The 18,750-nt window shown below is 56.5% G+C and overlaps 1 protein-coding gene across 1 annotated transcript; it reads left to right on the top strand.

The window, feature by feature from the left end:
* Positions 1-6,181: 6,181 nt before the first annotated feature.
* APEX2 (apurinic/apyrimidinic endodeoxyribonuclease 2) lies at positions 6,182-11,277 on the top strand. The gene is given in 6 exon segments (XM_029914308.1): positions 6,182-6,287; positions 9,299-9,433; positions 9,436-9,454; positions 9,658-9,804; positions 10,113-10,182; positions 10,357-11,277. Coding segments are annotated over 6 exon segments (1,398 nt in total).
* Positions 11,278-18,750: the final 7,473 nt, after the last annotated feature.

Raw genomic sequence — 18,750 nt, 5'->3', positions numbered from 1 at the left:
CACCATTCTGAGCTTTTCTGCTATCAGTTCACAGCCGTCTGTCTCACATTTGTTCAAACGCTGTTGTCACTGCTTTTTCTCACGCTCTAATTCCTGCCCTCTCTTTGCCATTTCAACCATGTCCAGACATGCATAAAATAATGCCCATGCAGCAGCTGCATCCTTTGCACTACCACGTGGCTTAAAGGTTGTGCAATACTGTTCAAAGCTCAGACTAGCTTCAGTCAGGGGATTCTCACCCTTAAAACACCCCGTTTCCCAGGGGCATTTCCCCTTTTTCATTACCCATCTCTCTATTAAATGCCAACCACAAACTATACGGAACATGTCTCAGAATCATCCGGCAAATGCTGAGATGTTCTGGGCTGACTTTATGCTCTAACATTCCATTCAAGTGATGGGCCCTGCTGCAGGGAACTGTGGTCAAACCGCACATGAATTCCAGACGCAGCAAAAGCTCCTTTAGCGGTACCCTGCTTTCAGGGAACACACCACATGCCGCTACCTCATAGCCTCTCCCCCAGCAGTTCCACATCACAAAAGGGGAAAGCTGGTATATTTTGACATGGTCATTGTCATCTTACCCACAAAAGCCCCAGCGGCATGGGCAGAGGAGCACAGGGCTGGCCTTAGGGAAAATGGCAGCCTGGGCGAACTTGTATTTGGTGCCCTTGGCCCCCATGGGTGTGGTACCCCCCCCATTTCCCCTGAACCCCCTCCTGCGCCCACATGAGGAAACTGACCTGGATGCACGGAGCGCATGGTGTTGCTCCTCGCTCCCCCCTCACACCCCCCTGGCGGAGGACGTAGGAATGTTGGAGGGGTGAACAGTATCTGTATGTCATTGCTGCTAACCCCGCCCCCATGTTCCTCCACCGGGAGGGAGCAGGGAGAAATCTGGGCGCCTCCCACCTGGCGCTCCCCTGCCAGCCGGGAGCAGTTTCTAACTACGCCGGCAGTGCACACCTCTGCACTGCCGCATGACGCCCCCTGGTGCTCTGGGCAGTTGCCCGGGAGGCCCACCCGTAAGGCCGGCCCTGGAAGAGCAAACTGTGCCCAGAGCACACCTGTCCCTCCCACCCTCTCCCACACTACAGAAGAACTGGCACAAGGAAAGGCGAGGAGATGTGCTCTGTGGGTGAGATCCTCAGCTGGTGTGAATCAGCAAGTTTAGGCACCTGGTTTAGGGCAACAAGATCAGGAGTAGGGGGAGCTCGGAAGGCCTTCGAGCCAGGGGATTTCTGAGGCCCAGGGTGGTGTATTTCATAGGGCCCAGGCGTAATAGGGAAGGCTGAGACAAGGAAGTGGTTTGGGGATTGGGCTGGGGAGAGGGACTATCCGTATAATAATCAGGCTTTCAAGCAATGGCTCCCACCAGCTGAATGTGGAGAGGAGAACTGCTCCTCATCCTTCCCTTCCCCAACGCATGAGTGATCAGCTAATCCACATCGCTCACATTTCAGATAGGGAGTACTGAATAATTGCAGCAGACGAAGAATGAACTGCAAATGCAAAAAAAACTGTGGGCACAATTTGTTAATAGCTAAATGTCTAGCCACCTACCCTGTGTGGCCAATCTAATAGCTCGACATTTAGGGGGATGTTTTCAAAGGCATAAAGGGTAGCAGTTAGACACCCAACTCATTGGGAGTTGTTGGTCTTGGCACTGAAGATCGGCCCCTTAATTTCTAGCACTTGCATTCTCCATTAATTACATCCCTAACACTGAAGGCAGTTTTTAAAACAAGTCCCATCTCTTGGGGAAGGGGCTCTTGAAAAACATTTGACAGCAGGTCCTTTGGTAATTTGGGGTTTCTTTGGATGGAGGTCCGCAGATGAGCAACGGAATATTCACAGGTTTTTCCATGTCACTGAGAAAAGTTTGTCTCTTATTCAGTGATTTTATTCTTCTTGCATGACTTTAAATAACAGCTACCACTGATCAGTCTCATTTTTAACCTCTTATCCCAGTCGAATATTTGAAGTACTCTTGGAAACTGATATCAGACAGTCAGACTGCCCACGCCCCGCTCCCCAACACTTAGACTGCAAGCTCTGTGGGGCAATGACTGGGTCACTCGCTGTGTGGATGCACCGGGAGCTCCTGATCTCATCTGGGGCTTATAGGCTGAATGGCAATTCAAACAGGGATATGCAGGCACCCACCCTCTCCCACAGGAGGAGGGCAGTTCAGTGGGCCACCAGCCAGTTATCACCAGAGATCACTATGTTTGTAAGCATCTCCCAAAGGTCAGCAAGGCACACATGCAGGGGGGGTGTCTGATTTTTTTTTCAGTTCCCCAAAGCACCTGGATATATAGCCATGATTACTGAAAACTGCTGGCAGTGCTCCACCGCCAATTAATTCTTCTGGGACGGAGGTGCAGAACAAAAGATTTAGCTGTGCACTAAAGCCCATATGTGAAAATAAAAGGCTTTGTTTGCCCATTATTTGTTCTCCGGGTTTTTTTGTTGTAAATTGGTTTGACCACTCGGGACACTGAAATGCTCCTGTTCACCCCAGATCCCTTAGCACGGTATCGGAGCTAGCTTCACCACCACCACTGAACTATCCATGGCCAACTTGTTAAGAGCAAGATGCGGGAAAGCCTTTGCAGCGCCTACAAACAACATTAATAAAATTATCTAGGACTTTCCAGACATTGCTCTCAAAGCGCTTTACAAAGGGGGTCAGAATCATCACCCCCATTTTACAAATGGGGAAACTGAGGCACAGGACAGAAAAGTAACTTGCTCAAGGTCACCCAGCAGGTCAGTGGCCAAGCTAGGACTAGAAACCAGGACTCTGGGAGCCCGGTGCAGTGCTCTGTCCACTAGGCCACACTGTCTTCCTGTATTGAAGCCTGATTCCTGTGGTTGCATTTGTGGTTTGTATATATTCACCCACAAGTCAGAATGAAAAAGCTTCGTCTCCTAAGAGGACTGTGAACTAGCTGCTGCATGTGATTGGCCACCCAGTCACATGGGATGGCTTCTGCTGTCTGGTTGGCTGATGGAAACTTTTGGAAGAGGTGAATAAAGCACTTTCCAGTCTGAGTAATTCGCAAGGCTAAAGCACAAGACACAGGTGTGATTCTTCTGAACGCGCCCACGTTACTGAGGACGTGAACCCCAAAATTGCAGGAAACTGAACCCGGACATTTGATTTGCCAAGTCATTCACAGGTCGGTGGAGAGAAAAATAACAGGGATAGCATCAAAACATTGACCAGAATGGCCACCGAGCGCTGACAAGCAAGCTGCTCCAGGGTTTGAGCCTCTCTCTAACCCCTGCATAGGTTTACCCCACATCTGTCCACTGTGGGGTTTCTTACCCGTTCCTCTGCAGCAACTTGTACTGGCCAATGTCCAAGGCAGGATACAGAGCCAGCTGAACTCCAGACTTTGAGCCTATCTCTAAGCATTTCTCAGTGGGTGCGCGAAGTCTTTGTGAAAACTCCAGCACTTTGGACAGCAGCACCCCCGGCTAGTACTGGAGGGAGTCTCCTCCCAGGTAAGCGATGTAATAATGAGTGACTCCGTTGCAGGCCACAGGGTTACACTGACACAGGACTTGTGTGACGGAGGGGAGAATAAAACCCTGGGTGAGTGACATCAGTGGGACAGATCCTCAGCTCAAGGGGAGTGTCCTCTGCAAAGGGAACGGAAAGCTGGCACTGGGTATGTCTACACTGCGCACTCTGCTCAGGTCTGTGGGACCCAGGCTTGTGCCCATGTTTGATTGTCCACACTGCTTTGTAAACCTGGGTTTACAATTGCTGGGCCCGGGTCACACAGCCATGCCAGCGTGTTCCTACTGCACTGTGCAGACCTTCTGCCTCGGCTCTGCGGCTCGGACTGCATCCACACTGCAAAATGACAAGACTTGGACAGGACGTGGGCTCTGACCTGACCCCTAGCAGGGTCCTGGGACCCGGGTCCTGAGCGCTTGCTGGCCTGAGTCTGACTGATTTGTGTGTGGGCAGAAGGGGGGGCTTGGGCTCAAACCTGAGTCAGAGTCTGGGTTTAGCGCGCAGTGTAGACACACCCAAAGAGGCAGCTGCAGATTCCCCTGACATAGGGACCACACAGAAGCGGGTGGAAAGACATTTGGCCAAATGACAATTCAGCTGTATGCAGGGCCGGCAATAGCTGGTCTGATACCTACATCGGGTGTTACTCTCCTTTCCTTCACCCCAGTGTGACGACAATCACATTACTGCTGATTTGCAGTGTGGGGAGGGAGAGAAGATGCAGGTTACCCTGAAAGTTACAGGTCAGGCGGCAGGGCTGCATGTGAGGATCTGATTCCACCCACATGCCATTGAACTCCCCGGTGGTCTCGCCACGTGGAAAAGTCTTGCTGCAGGTTGTGCGCTGTCAATATTTAATCAACGCTGGGAACATGGGGGCCAGATCCTGTGCTGGTAGGAATCTGCTGAAGTCAGTGGAGTGCTGGTGACTCACCAAGCTGGAGAGCTTTCCTTCTGCTGAGGAGAGGATTTTGCAGAGTCAGCAGGAGAGACGGGGCATGGGAGCGGCCGAGGGGCAGCAGCCTGGGTTTAATAATCCATTAACGGGGCGTGCAAAGGTTTCTCTCCGGGTAGGAATATATGTGCAAATCTCCCACCAGGTGCTGTTAGGTGAACAATGGCCGTTCAACCCTATTAACTGCAATAGAGTGACTGAAGATTTACAATGGGGTCAGTGAGAGGAGAATCTGGCCCTTCTGGTTAAAAGAAAACCCAGACATGAGAAAGTATGGAAAACACAATTAAAACACCCAACCATCCTTAACTCTGACTCCTCATAACAGCACCAACTGACCACCCTTAACTCTGCCCCTCTATGTAGCAACACCACTTGACCACCCTTAACTCTTTTCCCCAGTAGCAACACCACCCATCCACTCTTACCTCTGTCCCCGATAGTGGGGACACCCAACCACCCTTAACTCTGCCCTCCCCAGAGCGGTATCAGCCTTCCATCTGCCCTTCATTAGTCTTTTCATAGCTACTTTGTAAGCTGTGTTATTTTTGGATCTTTATAAGACTGTGGCTTTGGCCATTAGACTAACAATCATTAGCTCTTATATAGCACTTTTCATGAGTAGATTTCAAAGTGCTTGACAAAGGAGGCCTGTCCCATTAGCCCCATTTTGTAGATGGGGAAACTGAGGCACAGGGAGCTGACCGGACTTGCATGAGGTTACCCAGCAGGCCAGAAGTAGAACCCAGGCCTCCCGAGTCCCAGGCCAGCGCCCTACCCGCTACATTGCATGGCCTGTTCATCTTCCAACTGGCAGCCTCTGTGCTGACACAAGGACCTTATCCCCACTGCCACGTCTTATTCCATCTTATTCCACATGAGCTTTAAGAAATCTGCAGTCAACAGCACCTCTTGTGGTCGTTGTGCTCTGCAGAGAAGTGCCCTGAGCGTCCCCACCAGCAGCAAACCTGGCTACTGCCCAGCGCTGCCAGCTGGAGAAGCCGTCCCCCCTACTCCACGTTTGAAAACGAACAGCCAATTTGGCTTCAACCCCCCAACAGAGCCAAGACTCTGCGGAGCAGCAGCACTTGCCTGTGGAGTTCGAGGCAGTTTTTACCAATCACTGACCTGCCTATTTACGCTTCCTGCCCAAACTGAGCTGCACCCGAAGCCCAGGAGCTCCACAGGTTTTCTAGACTTAGAAACAACTCCAGCGTAGCCAATGGGGCAGGGCCAGGTTCTGCTGCCAATCATCATGTGGAACAGAACTTTATTCCCTGCTGGCTGAGCGAGGAAGGCTAGTCTGGTGGATATGGCGGTAACCTAAGATCTGGGTTCATTTCTGGCTCTGCTACAGCCTCCCTGGGTGCCCTTAGATGGACCAATGCGTCTCTCCATGCCTCAGTTTCCTAGCTGTAAAATGGGGGTGATGATCCTTCCCGTCTCCCATCCTGTCGCTGTCTCGTCTACGTGGACTGTCAGCTCTTTGAGGCAAGGGCTGGCTCTTGGTCTGCGGACGTGGTGCCTCGTACAACGGGGCCCTGCTCTCAGTTCAGCTACGGGTGCTCATGTAGCACAAATAATCATGACGCTCCTGAGGAAGGCTGAGCAGAGACGGGGGAAGGGCGGCAGTGCTGGGGTTCAGGGTCTCTGTGTCAATGGGGGCTGCCTCCTGAGACCCAGAGGTTACAGGGATGGACACCTGGGCCGGCTGGTCCACCTGGAGGATAACAACCTACTACCAGCGAATGGAGTTACTCCTCAGCTCAGGCGGTAGAGGTCTGCGCTATGGATCTGAAGGTAGCAGGCTCAAGTTCTGCTGAGAGCCCCTGCTAGCGTTTGTTACAGCAGCTGGGGGTACCAGGAGGCCCTCAGCCAGCTCCTGGAGGAGTCCCCCGTCCCATGCCGTGCTCTGAGTGTGCTATCTGCCTGGTGCTGCAGTGGGGACTCACGCTGGGATCCTCGTAGCCTGTCGGTAGCGACTCTGCCAGGTGAACCTCCCGTGTGAGCTGTGAGGAGCCAGAACGGCTCTGCTCATGGCCAGGAGAAGTCGCTCTGTGCCGATCGCCCAGAGACCCTGTAGCCGAAAGCAGCCGGTGTTGGCGTGTGCTGAGCACTGGCTTGTAGGAGGCCGGGGATGCGCTCAGGCCTGGAGCAGGCAGGACCAAAGGCCAGCGTTTGGGAAGCTGGTATTTCAGCCGCCCTGGGAAAGGCAGGGTAGTGAGCAAAGAAGTGGGCTAATTATTCACTCCGAGGGGAAAACAGACCAGGGGAAACTGGATGAATGGAATTAGGCAGAAACACTTCAGCAAAACCAAATCTGCTCCAGTCACATGTGACCGAGAGAAGGATATTTTAGAGGGAACGAGAACCCACTTTGTGGAGTAAATCACCACAACTTGGAGATACGGGCTAGTTAGCACAGCATGAGCATAGGCTGCAATGTGGCCGATAAACACCACAACAGATGCCCCCCGTTCTCGGCCTGCACCGTGCTACCTGCCAGGACTGCTGGGGCCTTCACGAGATGACACCCCTCATCCTCCTAGCCAAGATCTTCAGCCGGGCCCAGTGATTTCAGATGCCTCCATTTTCTGAGGCCCAGCTTGGCTCTCCTTAAAGGGGTCTAATTTTTTGGATGGGGGGGGTGAGAATCAGGGTCTCAAGTTAGGCACCCAGTGTCCCTAGTCACCTCTGACTGCTCCTAAACAGCCCCGTGGCCTGAACTCAAAGAAACAGGTCATCCTCCATCCTCTGGCCTCTTCTTCAAAGGGGAAATGAATAGGAATTCTGGGTGCTCAGAAGCAAGCTGATAACCCCTCAGCCCTGTATGTCCCCCAAGGGCCCCCGCTTTGTGGGCGTCCCAGTTTCTGGGTATCCAACCTGCTATACCTTGGAGCTAGCTGCAGAGGTGCTGGGCCCTCACAACTCACAACGCCACTTGGCTCCTACAGCAGCCGCTGGTGCTCAGCACCTCTGAAAAGCTGCCTGCAGGAATCTCAGCTGGGCGTAGAAAAGAGAAGAGCTCCCCAAACCAGTGGCCACTTCGGAAGATTTGGGCCAAAACTCTCTTCACTGCCAGCCTAACGTGGATCAGAACCAGCGACTGCCCTGCCTGGTAACGACGGGCCAGATCCTCAGCTGGTGGAAATCAGCCCAGCGCCAGTGACACCAATGAAGTTCTCCTGCTTTATACCAACGGAGGGTCTGGCTCCATACACCCAACCACGCTGCCTCGCAGCCTCTTTTCCTAGTAGGATCCCGTGCTGCTCAGTCATGCCTAAGAACCTATTGCAAAGGGCCCGGAGAGGTGAGTGTCACCGTGTAAAGTGACCTCCTCTGAGGAGCTGCTGTTCTGTAACATAACAGGAAGCCTCTGGCCATCCTGGAGCTAATGAAGCAGCTTCCCCATCATGCAAGAGAAAAGGCAGCGCTGGAGGGCAGTGCTCAGGATGGACGCTGATCCGCAGGTGTGACAATTGGAACAGGCCGTGTTTCCAGCTGAGGCCTGTCTCGTCTGCCCGGGCCTTGGGCTGGGAGGACGTCTCCTTTGTCTGATTTTTCTCTACCCTCTTGTTCTCCTTCTCTGCGGGCTGTGTGTGTCGAACGCGCAGCGGAAGGAGACGCTGAGATCCGCAGGGGAATGGGGAAGGGTGGCGAGAAGGAAAGGTCGTTATGCTGGGCGGTGGCTGACGAGGTCACGGGAGCTTCACCGAGAGATGCGGACAATTACTGCGAGAGCGATGGCATCTCTGGGCTGGAGTCTCTGAAATCCCGGCACCTTGTGTAATTATTCACACATGGTCAAACCGAGCACAACATGGGTTTCCCCTTTGTTTTCCAGTTTCCCCCTAAATCAGTGGGTTCTGGCCACCTCTCCCTGGTCTTTATAGGGCCCCCATCACAGCAAAACCCTCATGTCCTTGAATGTATTTCTCCTCACAACACCCCTGTGAGGCAGGGCGGTCTGATAATCCCCATTGTACAGATGGGGAAACTGAGGCACAGAGCAGCTAAGCGCTAGATTCACAAAAGGAATGAGCATTGCACTGCCTAACTTTTAGGTGCCTAGAAAATCACAGGCACACCGTGATCCCCGAAGCCTGAGCTAGGAACCTAGGTGCCCTATAAAAGGCATGGGGAGAGAAAGGCGACTAAGAATGTGATCCACAAAGCCAGCAGGCAAGGTGCTGATGGGAGAGCAGGTGGCAAGCCCTGCCCTGCTCTCAGAGATATGCCCGTGATTCACAAACCAGGGAATGATAGGTGCTCTCTGCCTGATTCGCCTGTGGGGCCCTGTCCGGTAAGCATACGCAGCAGCTGCCTGGAACTACACAAACCAGCTAGGAGAAGAAGGCTCCCCTTCTTAATGCATAGCCTAGGGTCCTCACCAGGGACGTGACTCAAGTCTCCTCAACCCTGAGGAGGAGAAGGGGCCTGAGAGCCCAATAAAGTCGGCGTTACTAGCAAGGGGCGTGGTTCTGAGGGGGAGGGGCTACCCCCATGGGGCATGGCCAAATGGGGGCGGGGCTCTGGCAGCAGGCACCCGAGGGGTGTGTCCATGCAACAGGGCCGGGCCAAGGCTCGGAAGCGGGAGCTCTGAGAGTTTCTAGTCTCCTTCCGGTCCCCCGACCATCTACTTCAACTCCTACTTCAGCTTCTGCCGCACCCGGGGCGGCTACTCAGGTAACGGGGGCGGCTCGGGACCCAGGCGTCCGGGCTCCCCACTGCTCCAACCACCAGCCCCCCACTCCCCTCCCAGAGCTGGGGCTGGCACCCCACTCCTGGGTTCTCTCTCTCCCCCTAACCAGGTGTGGCGACCTTCTGTAAGGACAGTGCCACCCCGCTGGCCCGGCCCGGGGAGGGCGGCGCCGTGGGCTGTTACGGAGACCTAGGGGCCTTCACGCCCCAGGAGCTGAAGGCGCTGGACAGCGAGGGGCGCGCGGTGACACCCACCACCGCATACGGTGAGGGGCGCGGGGGGGGCCTTGTGGCCTTGTCCCCAAGGATCGTGGGGCGAGGAGCCGTGGGCCAGGTGCCCACAGAGTGCTGGGTTGGGGGACAGGGAACCAGGTGTGGGGGGATGGTTGTTGGCAAGTGCTGGGGGGGGGCAGATGCCAGCCTGACACACACACACCCCCAATGTGTTTTCTGCCTTCTCCCCCCACAGGACGTCGGCAGAGCAGGAGACCACCCTGACGGTGATCAATGTGTACTGCCCTCGGGCCGACCCCCAGCGCCCCGAGCGCGCCGCCTACCAGGCATCCTTCTACCGGCTGCTGCAGGGCCGGGCCGAGGCACTGCTGAGAGACGGCGGGTACGTACCCTGCCCCCCCCCAATCCCCGACACCCCCCAACATGGGCCAAGGCGCTGCTGAGAGATGGGGTTCGTATCCCCCCTCAATCTCCCCTGACCCCATCAACCCAAACACCTCTTGAAGCCAGAGGGTCCAGGCCGCCCCCCCATCTCCCTGTGACCCCCCCACCCAGGTCTTGTCTCTCCATCACCCCTCCTGGGACTAGAGACCTCCCCCACATCTGGGGTGCTGCCCCCCCGTCCTCTCACTGCCTGGGCTCATCCCTCCAGACTCCTGACCCCCCCCAGCCCCATTTTTTGTCTTCCAGCCACGTCGTGATCTTGGGGGACATCAACACATCGCATCGGCCCATCGACCACTGTGAGCCAGGGGACCCGGTTAGTGCCCAGGGGGGTCCCCCCTCTAATCTGGGGGGTTGGTGGGGACCCAGGACGCCTGAGTTCTGTCCCCAGCTCAGGGAGGGGAGGGGGGTGTAGTGGTTAGGAGGGGGTGCAGGGAGCCAGGACTCCTGGGTTCTCCCGGATACTGACTCTCCCCTCTCCCTTCCCCAGGAGGTGTTCCGGGAGCACCCAGGCCGGCGCTGGCTGGACGGGTTCCTGTGGGCGCCAGACGGGCAGGGGCTCTTCGTCTACACCTTCCACCTCCTGCACCCCAGCCAGCCCTACGCCTTCACCTGCTGGCGCATCGACACCGGTGCCCGGCTCACCAACCATGGCACACGGCTAGACTATGTCCTGGCTGACCGGGCCCTGGCGCTGGCCGAGCTGCGGGACGCCCGCGTCCTGCCCGAGGTGCCCGGCTCTGACCACTGCCCCGTGCTGGCTGAGCTGGCGGCCACCTTCCTGCCAGCGCCCCGCTGCCCCCCGCTCTGCACCCGCCACATGCCCGAATTCGCTGGCACCCAGCAGAAGCTCAGCCGGTTCCTGGTCAGGGTGGAGCGGGGAGCGGGGGCCGCGGGAGGCCGCGGGACGTGTCGAGGGGCAGGGGCGGGACCGGGGTGCTCTGCACTGAGGCAGAGACGCCCGCCCAGGGGGCAAGCGGACCTGCTGAGCTATTTCAGAGCCGCACAGGGCCAGCTGGGGACAGGCACGGCCCACAATGCACCGGGGCAGGGCGGACAAGAGTCGGACCAGAATGCCTCAGGGCACGGGACACAGGAACCAGCCCAGGATGCACTGGGGCAGGGCGGACAACAGGAGCCCTGCAATGGCATGGTGCCCAGGGAGCTGACGATGGGGCAGGCAGCGGGCACCCAGCCCAGCAGCACGGCCCGCTGGCGCGCGGTGCTGCCTGGCCCGGCTCCCCCGCCCTGCTGCCCGGCCCACGGGGAGCCCTGCGCCCTGCGAACCGTCCGCAAACCCGGCCCCAACCGCGGGCGGCGTTTCTACGTCTGTGCCCAGCCCCCAGGGCGCCCCAACGACCCCCGTGCCCGCTGCGACTTCTTCCGCTGGGCCGGCGAGGGGCGCTCATGAGCGGGGGGGGGTGCACGGGCTGGAGCAGCTCCTTCTGGAGGTTCACTCCCCAGCCCCTGTACTGGGGGGGAGGAAGAGAGTCATTCCCATAGGAATCCTCCTCCCCGTGCCATGCATAGGAAACTGGGAGCCCAGGCTCCCTCCCTAGCTCTGGTGGTTAGAGCCAGGACTCCTGGGTTCACCACCCCCATACAGTTTAAACCCACCAGAGTGCCTGCTGTTGGTGCAGGGCATTGTGGTCCTGTTCCCCCTTCCTCACCCCGTAAACCCTTCAATTCTATTTGTAACTCTTGGGTTTTGCACGAAAGGGAAAACTCCGTCTATTTTTATAAATAAAGATGCTGAAAGACTCTGGGTTGGTGTCATTGTTTGTGTGGGTGGTGGGGGGAATAGGGAGCCACAACGCCTGGGTTCTCGCTTCCCAAGATTCATGCCATTTCCCCCCATTCCTAGCTGGCTCCCTTGTCGGGGGCGTGTGTGACGAACTGGGACTGTTCTTAATGTGGTCTTTGAATGCTGAGTGGGGAGTGTTGGCTGGGAAGGCAGGGGAAGTTGGCTAGGACGGTCTGCACTGGGGGATGGGAGACTGGCCTTGAGGGAAGACACCGGAGCATGTAACGTGATAACCCAGGAAGGGGTTAGAGGCCAGGTGACACCTTTGCCCGGGAAACGGAACAAAGGCTGGGGAGTTGAGGTTGGTCAGGAGCTGGCTGGTAATGGAGGAGAGCCCAGACAGGGCTCTGAACCCCCCAACGGGGCTGTGGTGCCCCTGGGACCCCAAGATGGACCTAACTGAGGGGGTCCTGTTGTCTGTGCCTGCAAGCCCTGTCTGGGACTGTATTCCTGTCATCTAAATAAACCTTCTGCTTTACTGGCTGGCTGAGAGTCATGGTGGATCGCAGGAAGCCGGGGGTGCAGGGCCTGGTGTCCCCTCACTCTCCGTGACAACTGGTGGCAGAGGTGGGATCTACTGCACCCCGTGGACGGCGCTGGGGAGTAGTAAAACGAAGGGGGATCGATGGGGACCAGGTGGGCTGAAGAGTCAGAGAGAGACAGTTCAGGGGGCGATTAACCCCTGGGAGTGTGTGACCAGAGAGAAGGACTGTTGCAGTAACAGGGTCCCCCGGGGGATCGCAGCGAGCAGTCCCAGGGCGGAGGAGTCTGCAGCTCGACCCTGGCAGAGAGGTGGTGACCTGAAGAAGGGCTGGCACACTAGGGGTCCCCCTGGAAAGCGGAGAGCACAGGCCGGCGAGTGGCCAGCAGGAGGATGTATGCTAAATGCCTTAAAAGCGACCTGGTGGAGCTGTGCAGGCAGAGGGGGCTGCGCATTGGGAGGTCCACCAAAGAACAGCTCATTGCCCAGCTGGAGGAGAGGGATCGCTTGGATGGACCGAGCCCGGTCCCTGGGGGAAGACACCCGGCGGATGCAGCGTGGGCCCCGGGGCCTGACATGGCTGGGAGGGAGGACATCCCGAGACCCTGCCTACCTATGCCTTGGGGAGGGGTTGGGGGAAGCCCAGCGAATACCGAGGGCACCCTGACCCCGGCGGCCAGCAGGGGATCGTCCCGGCGGAGCGGATGCAACTGGAATATGACAGGGAACTGAGACTGAAAGAGCTCGAGTTAAGGCAGCAAGAACTGAAGCAGGAACAGGAAGAGAAGGAGAAACAACGTCAGCATGAGCTGGAACTGGCCAGGCTGAGGAGCAGTGGGGCTCCGGCTGTGGTGAGCGAGGGGGGACCCAAGACTGCAAAGAGCTTTGATAAGTGCTTCCTGGCCCAGCGTAATTGACCCTGCAGACAGGCTCTAGTTTCTCATCCCCTCACTGGACCCCACAGCCAGGGAGGTGTACAGCCGACTGAAAGGGGCGGAGACAGGGGACTACGAACTGTTCAAAAAGGGCCCTGCTCCGCGAGTTTGGGCTGACCCCCTGAGATGTACCGGACAAGGTTCCGGAGTCAGCGTAAAACCCATGAGGTCACATACCTACAACTAGCCAACCGGGCGCAGGGGTATGCCCGCAAGTGGACAGCTGGGGCCCAAACTAAAGAGGACCTGCTTGACCTATTCGTACTGGAGCACGTGTATGAACAGTGCCCATCCGACCTGAGGCGATGGTTGATGGACCGAAAGCTAGAGAACCCGCAGCACGCAGGCCAGCTGGCCGACGAGTTTGTGAACAGTCGGGCAGGGGATAACCGGGAGGAGTCCCAAAGGAACAGTCCCACCACAACGCAGAGCGAGAGTCACCATGGGACCTCCTAGCGGGGAAATATGGAGAACCCCCATCAAAGGGGAACATCCAGCATCAGGTCCATTCGACCCGCTCGAGGGGACCCACGGGACATAGGCTGCTATCACTGTGGCCAGAAAGGCCACATACGGGCCCAGTGCCCCAGGCTCAGGGACAGACCGAGCCCACAGAGGGTTGACTGGGTAGAGACCCAGCCGGACGAGGGGCAGCTTTCCCAGGCAAGGGAGGGGGAGGTGGGGGGACTGAATGCTCCAGACTCCGGGTTTTTGGTTTACAGGGTGGGGTGCGGGGCTGTCCCTCCGGGCCTTGTTCCCCTGGAGGTGGATGGGAGGAAGGTCAATGGATACGGGGCGCAGAGGTGACGGCCCCTGACACCCAACTGACCCTGATGGGGGTGGGTGAGACCCCCCATTCAAGGTGCCTGTGGCGAGGGTAAAGAAAGGTTCAGGCCGGGATCTACCACCTCTCAGGTTAGTGCCCCAATCACTGGGCTACAGAGGGAGTCTTGCATTTTCCCTGGCCCAATCAATATTTCACTGACTCCTCACAGCTGAGCTCATGATTAGTTTACATTTGTAGGCCCCGTTATTACATGTCCCCACTGATGTTTGAGAGAAAGTGGCACATTCTCACCTTTATACGGCCCCCATCACCATACCAGCTCGCGAGCCCTATGATGTACATTTCCTCATTTCCTAGGTGGGGAAACTGAGGCACGGGAAGGGGCTTTTTTTTGTTTTGTTTTTTTGTTTTTTTTTAAGGGACAGATTTTCTGGTGTTCAGCACCCACAGATCCCAGCGGACGGGTGCCCGCGTTCTGAAAAAGCCACCTATCTAACAAGCGTTGTTATTGGTACGTTCAGCCGAGGGGCGGGCACAGAGCCCATGGATGTCAATGGAGTTGTGCTGACTGACACCAGCTGAGGACCCTCCCCTCCCAGGGCTGGAGGCTGAGTTTCTGTTTCACTACTCGGGGCTGGTCCCTGTGGGGCAGGGCGGGGGCACATGGGCAGGGACTGGGGTGGGGGAAGCCAGCACTGTCACCAGCTGTGTCGAACTTATCCCCAGGGCTTCAGTCTCCAGGGCTGCTTTCACCAGCACTTTGAAAACCTCGGACTCCTGCCCTTTGTTTCCACAGTGAAAACCCCACCGATTTCAGCAGAAGTCTCTCCGGGTGGCAAATGTCCGCGTTTAATCAGCAGGGCTGAACTGTGAAAGGGGAGCGGGCAGCCCGGCCCAGCTGCCCTCGGAGTCACTAAACCTGAACCCCTCACTCTGCTCTCACTCAGGGTGGAGGGAAAGACAATCCAGGCACAGACGCACTCAGCTCTGAGCTGCCGGCACTTCCAGCAGCACTGGGAATGGGCCTTTAAAACTCCCTGGAAAAGCCACCCACGGAAACCAGGCCCAGCTAAACACAGCTCTTGGAGTCATGGCAGATAGTTCCACAATGTGTTATTTACCCCTTCACAGAACACAAGAACCAGGGTCACACAAGGAAACTAATAGGCAGCAGGTTTAAAACTAACACAAGGAACTGGATGACAAGGGAATGGATCACTCAACAAATTGCCCTGTTCTGTTCATTCCCTCTGAAGCATCTGGCACTGGCCACTGTCAGAAGACAGGATATTGGATCTGTGTGAAATGACTGGGTGGTCGCAGTCCTGTTTCAATCTGGCAAACCTCATGAATAGTCTTATCTCAGCTACTTAGGGCTCAGTGAGCATAGAACTCCAAACCACCATCTCTCTCCAGGAGGCGGCCCCTCCAGGTAATGGCTGAAGGACGTTGATAAGGGATGATGGTACATATGGAAATATCCCACTGCTGATACTTGCGCTCTGTGAGCAGAGCATATTGGTCACCAGCCTTCACCTTGTTTAACAACAGTAAGTTCACTTCTAAGAATCCCAAAGGACCCGCTGCAGAGCTGAGAATCTGCAGCAGCTGAGTCTGCCCGGAAAGCCTTTGGCAATGTGGGAAGACGACCAACTATGCAATAGTTAACTCACCAATACATTGGAATGTACCAACCAGCCTCTGTTAACTGGCTAATTCACTAGGTCGCACTTTGCCCTCGGCCTGGTGATGAAGCTGTGGAATAGGCCGTGGGCACGTTGTGCAGCTTTTAATGACCTTTGGTACTGCCCAGCTGGTGCGTTGAATCAAAGCTGCTGAGCTGTTACAGAGGCCGATGTTCCAATGGTCGCCCCAGCCTTTCATTCCAAGGTCACAGACACGACTGCGTTTTACGGCGCTGGACCAAAGCCTGCTGTTCCAATGAGGTCTGATAATGGGAGCAGGAATTAACGGAGCCGCAGGAACTCGGCGTGAATGTGTCACTTGGACAGGTGCTGTACCCAGAATGATTCACTTCGTTGCACCAAACGCGGCTAAGAAAACGTCTGTGGGGAATTGGATTGAGGGGCAATGTTAGATGGCATCAGTTCAAGGAGTTTCCGAGGGCGATTTGAAGGCCCAGGGAGAAGATGATGCAGACGCCATTATTCCAAGGGCCCCCATCACAGCAAAGTATTTCACCCCCTCACAACTTTTAATGTATTTCTCTTCACAACACCCTTGCGTGGCCAGGCGGTACTATAATACCCATTGTAGAGATGGGGAAACTGAGGCACAGAGGGACTAAGAGCTAGATTCACAAAAGGACATAGGTGCTGTGATGCTGACCACCTCGCAGGGCCCAATGGCTGGGCTCCAGCCTGAGCCGGGAAGTCTACACTGTAATTAAACAGTCTCGCAGCCCAAGCCCAGTGAGCTTATCAGCGGGCCCAGGCCAGCCGCAGGTTTTAATTGCAGCTCCTGGGAATCAGCAACTTCTGAGCAGTTTCTGAAGCTTTATAAAGCAGCTCCTCTCCGCCAGCAGGAGGTTTCTGAGCCAGAGCTCAGTGGTTTATTGGGCGGGTGCTGGGCGGTGCTGGTGGCCTGTGATATACTAGATGATCCGCTGGTCCCTGTGGCCCTTAAACTCTATGACATAAATACACCCTGGCCTGGAGTTAAGAAGCAATTTCCTTGTCTCCTGACCCACTGTTTCATAACTCCACCTAAAGAGCCCGGCACGCACTCCCCAGCCTTGCCTGTGACAGGCCAGCTCTTCTCACAGGGTACCAGCCGGGCACCTCTGCAGCCAGCCTGCGAGTGGCTGCAGCTCATTATGAAGTTAATCATAGAGCTGCTAACAGCCAGTCCCCTTTCGCCACCTGCCATTTATTTTGCCATAGATCATTTATCAAGGCCCCCACACGCTTCCTAAAGATCGCCTGGCCCAGATTTATCATCCCCCCTGCGGTCAGCGCTCATTGTCCCGGGGGACGTGATGAATAGTTATAGCTTTTCCTTTCATGAGCTGCGTGCGTGTATGTGTGTGTGTGTGGGGGGGGTCCCTTATCACTGCCCCACAGCAGCCGTCTGCCCCCAGAGAACGCTCCCGAGAGCCAGCACTTTTAGACGAGATGGAAACCCCAGGCCTGGAATGCTGGTGGCTATTAACCTACAACCTCCTCTGTTTGCTGGGTCCAGCTCTGACAGCCAGGGGTCTGGGAGAAGGGGGTCCCGGGACACCTCAGCCCAGCTTTTCTGTGTGTAGCACGGGACAATTGGGGGCATTTATTTTTCTCCCTCTTGCAGCACTGACCATGCACTGGGGTATCAGTCATTGTTATTAGTGCAGGTCTCCTGGGAGCTGGGGACAGTTGTTATCATCCTCCGGATGGATTTATTCTCACCACACCTGGTTCACCCCAGGGCCAGGGCCAGGTTTGTTAAGGTGTTTAGGTGCCTTAAGATGCAAATTTCGTGTGGGATTTTCCAATCAATGGGAGTTAGGCGCCCAGATCCTCAAATGTAGTTAGGTGCCTAACTCCCCTTGGTTACAGAGGGAGTTAGGCACTTTGTAACAGGGTGGTTGCCCATGGGCTGGAGAGCCTGGGGCTAAGCCAGCCCTGAGGACCAGATGAGCCCCAGCGGAGAGCAGGCAGCGAGTTCCTGTCTCTATGCACAAGGCAGCAGGGAGCTGCCCGGGGGCGGGTGATGGGGAGAAGTAGCTGAGGGGGAGGCCGGGTAGTAACCTGGGGGACAGACTGTGTGGAGTCTGTTTGATGAGCCCTGTGAAGGAGAAAACAAGGGTGGGGTGCTGCGGTGGCACCCCTGGCCATGAGGAGGCGCTGTAGAGACTGTAAGCGGCCAGCCTGGTTACACGCCTAACTACCATGGAGGAACTGGGGCTTAGGCACTTTTGAAACCCAACCAGGCTCCCTCCTGCATCCCGTTAAAAATTGGATGCGGTGGGTACGTCTACACAGAAGCTGGGAGGTGTGATTCCCAGTGCCGCCCATGCCAGCTCTGCTTGAGCCTGTGTCTAAAAACTGCAGCATGGCTGCCCGGAGCCCAGGGGGCGGGGTGGGATTGTACTCCAGCAGCTACCCTGTGCGGCTATTTATAGGCGCTCAGTCAAGCAGAGCTAGCGGGTGTGTGTCCACCGGGCTGGGAGTGACACCTCCCGGCTGCCGTGTAGACACACTCTAAGTGACGTGCCAAGGGTCATGCAGAGTGCCTGTGGCGGAGCCCCAGCCTCGTACTCGAACCGTTGGACTGTCCTTCTGCCAAAGCCAGTACAGAGGACAGGGTGGCCACTCCCACGTTCCCCGAACACCAGAGATGCTGGTACCTCATGTGCGGCGCGCTCTTCGAAAGGGTGGCCCCTGTCCAAGCTGGACAAAACCACGCCTGGTTTTGTGTTTGTAACGGACGGGGGACAGAGCAGCCCGAAAAAGGAGCGCCCGGTTTAAAACCGGCCCAGTTCCCTCCACCCCAGCCGCGTCCCGACTGAGCCAGGCAGGGAGCTGGGCCCAAGCTGTTCGTGCCCTGTATCTTTTCTAGGTGGCTCCTAGAGGCAGCAGGAGGCGTGAGCCCGGTGCCAATCTGCTTCCTGCCAGACCTGGACCTAACACGCGTACCCCCTCTGTAGGCCCCACGCATGGCTGGCCCAATGGAGGCACCAGGTCTGAGAGATCAGCTCTGCCATGGTTCCCCCTGTGTCCTGGGGCCTGGCTTGCTCAGAGGAGGGCAGGGGGCAGGTTGCAGAGACAAGGCGAGTGCAGTTACTCATTAGCCCTTCTTAGCCTGGAGGAGGGAGGTGCTTTGCTGGCCAGACACTTCCCCAAACAGGTTCTGCACCCAGCCAGGCTGACTCAGCA

The sequence above is a fragment of the Terrapene carolina genome, unplaced genomic scaffold, assembly GCF_002925995.2.
Source record: "Terrapene carolina triunguis isolate 2854851 unplaced genomic scaffold, T_m_triunguis-2.0 Scaffold34849, whole genome shotgun sequence".
Lineage (NCBI taxonomy): Eukaryota > Metazoa > Chordata > Testudines > Emydidae > Terrapene > Terrapene triunguis.
This window is presented reverse-complemented; position numbering and strand designations above follow the sequence as displayed.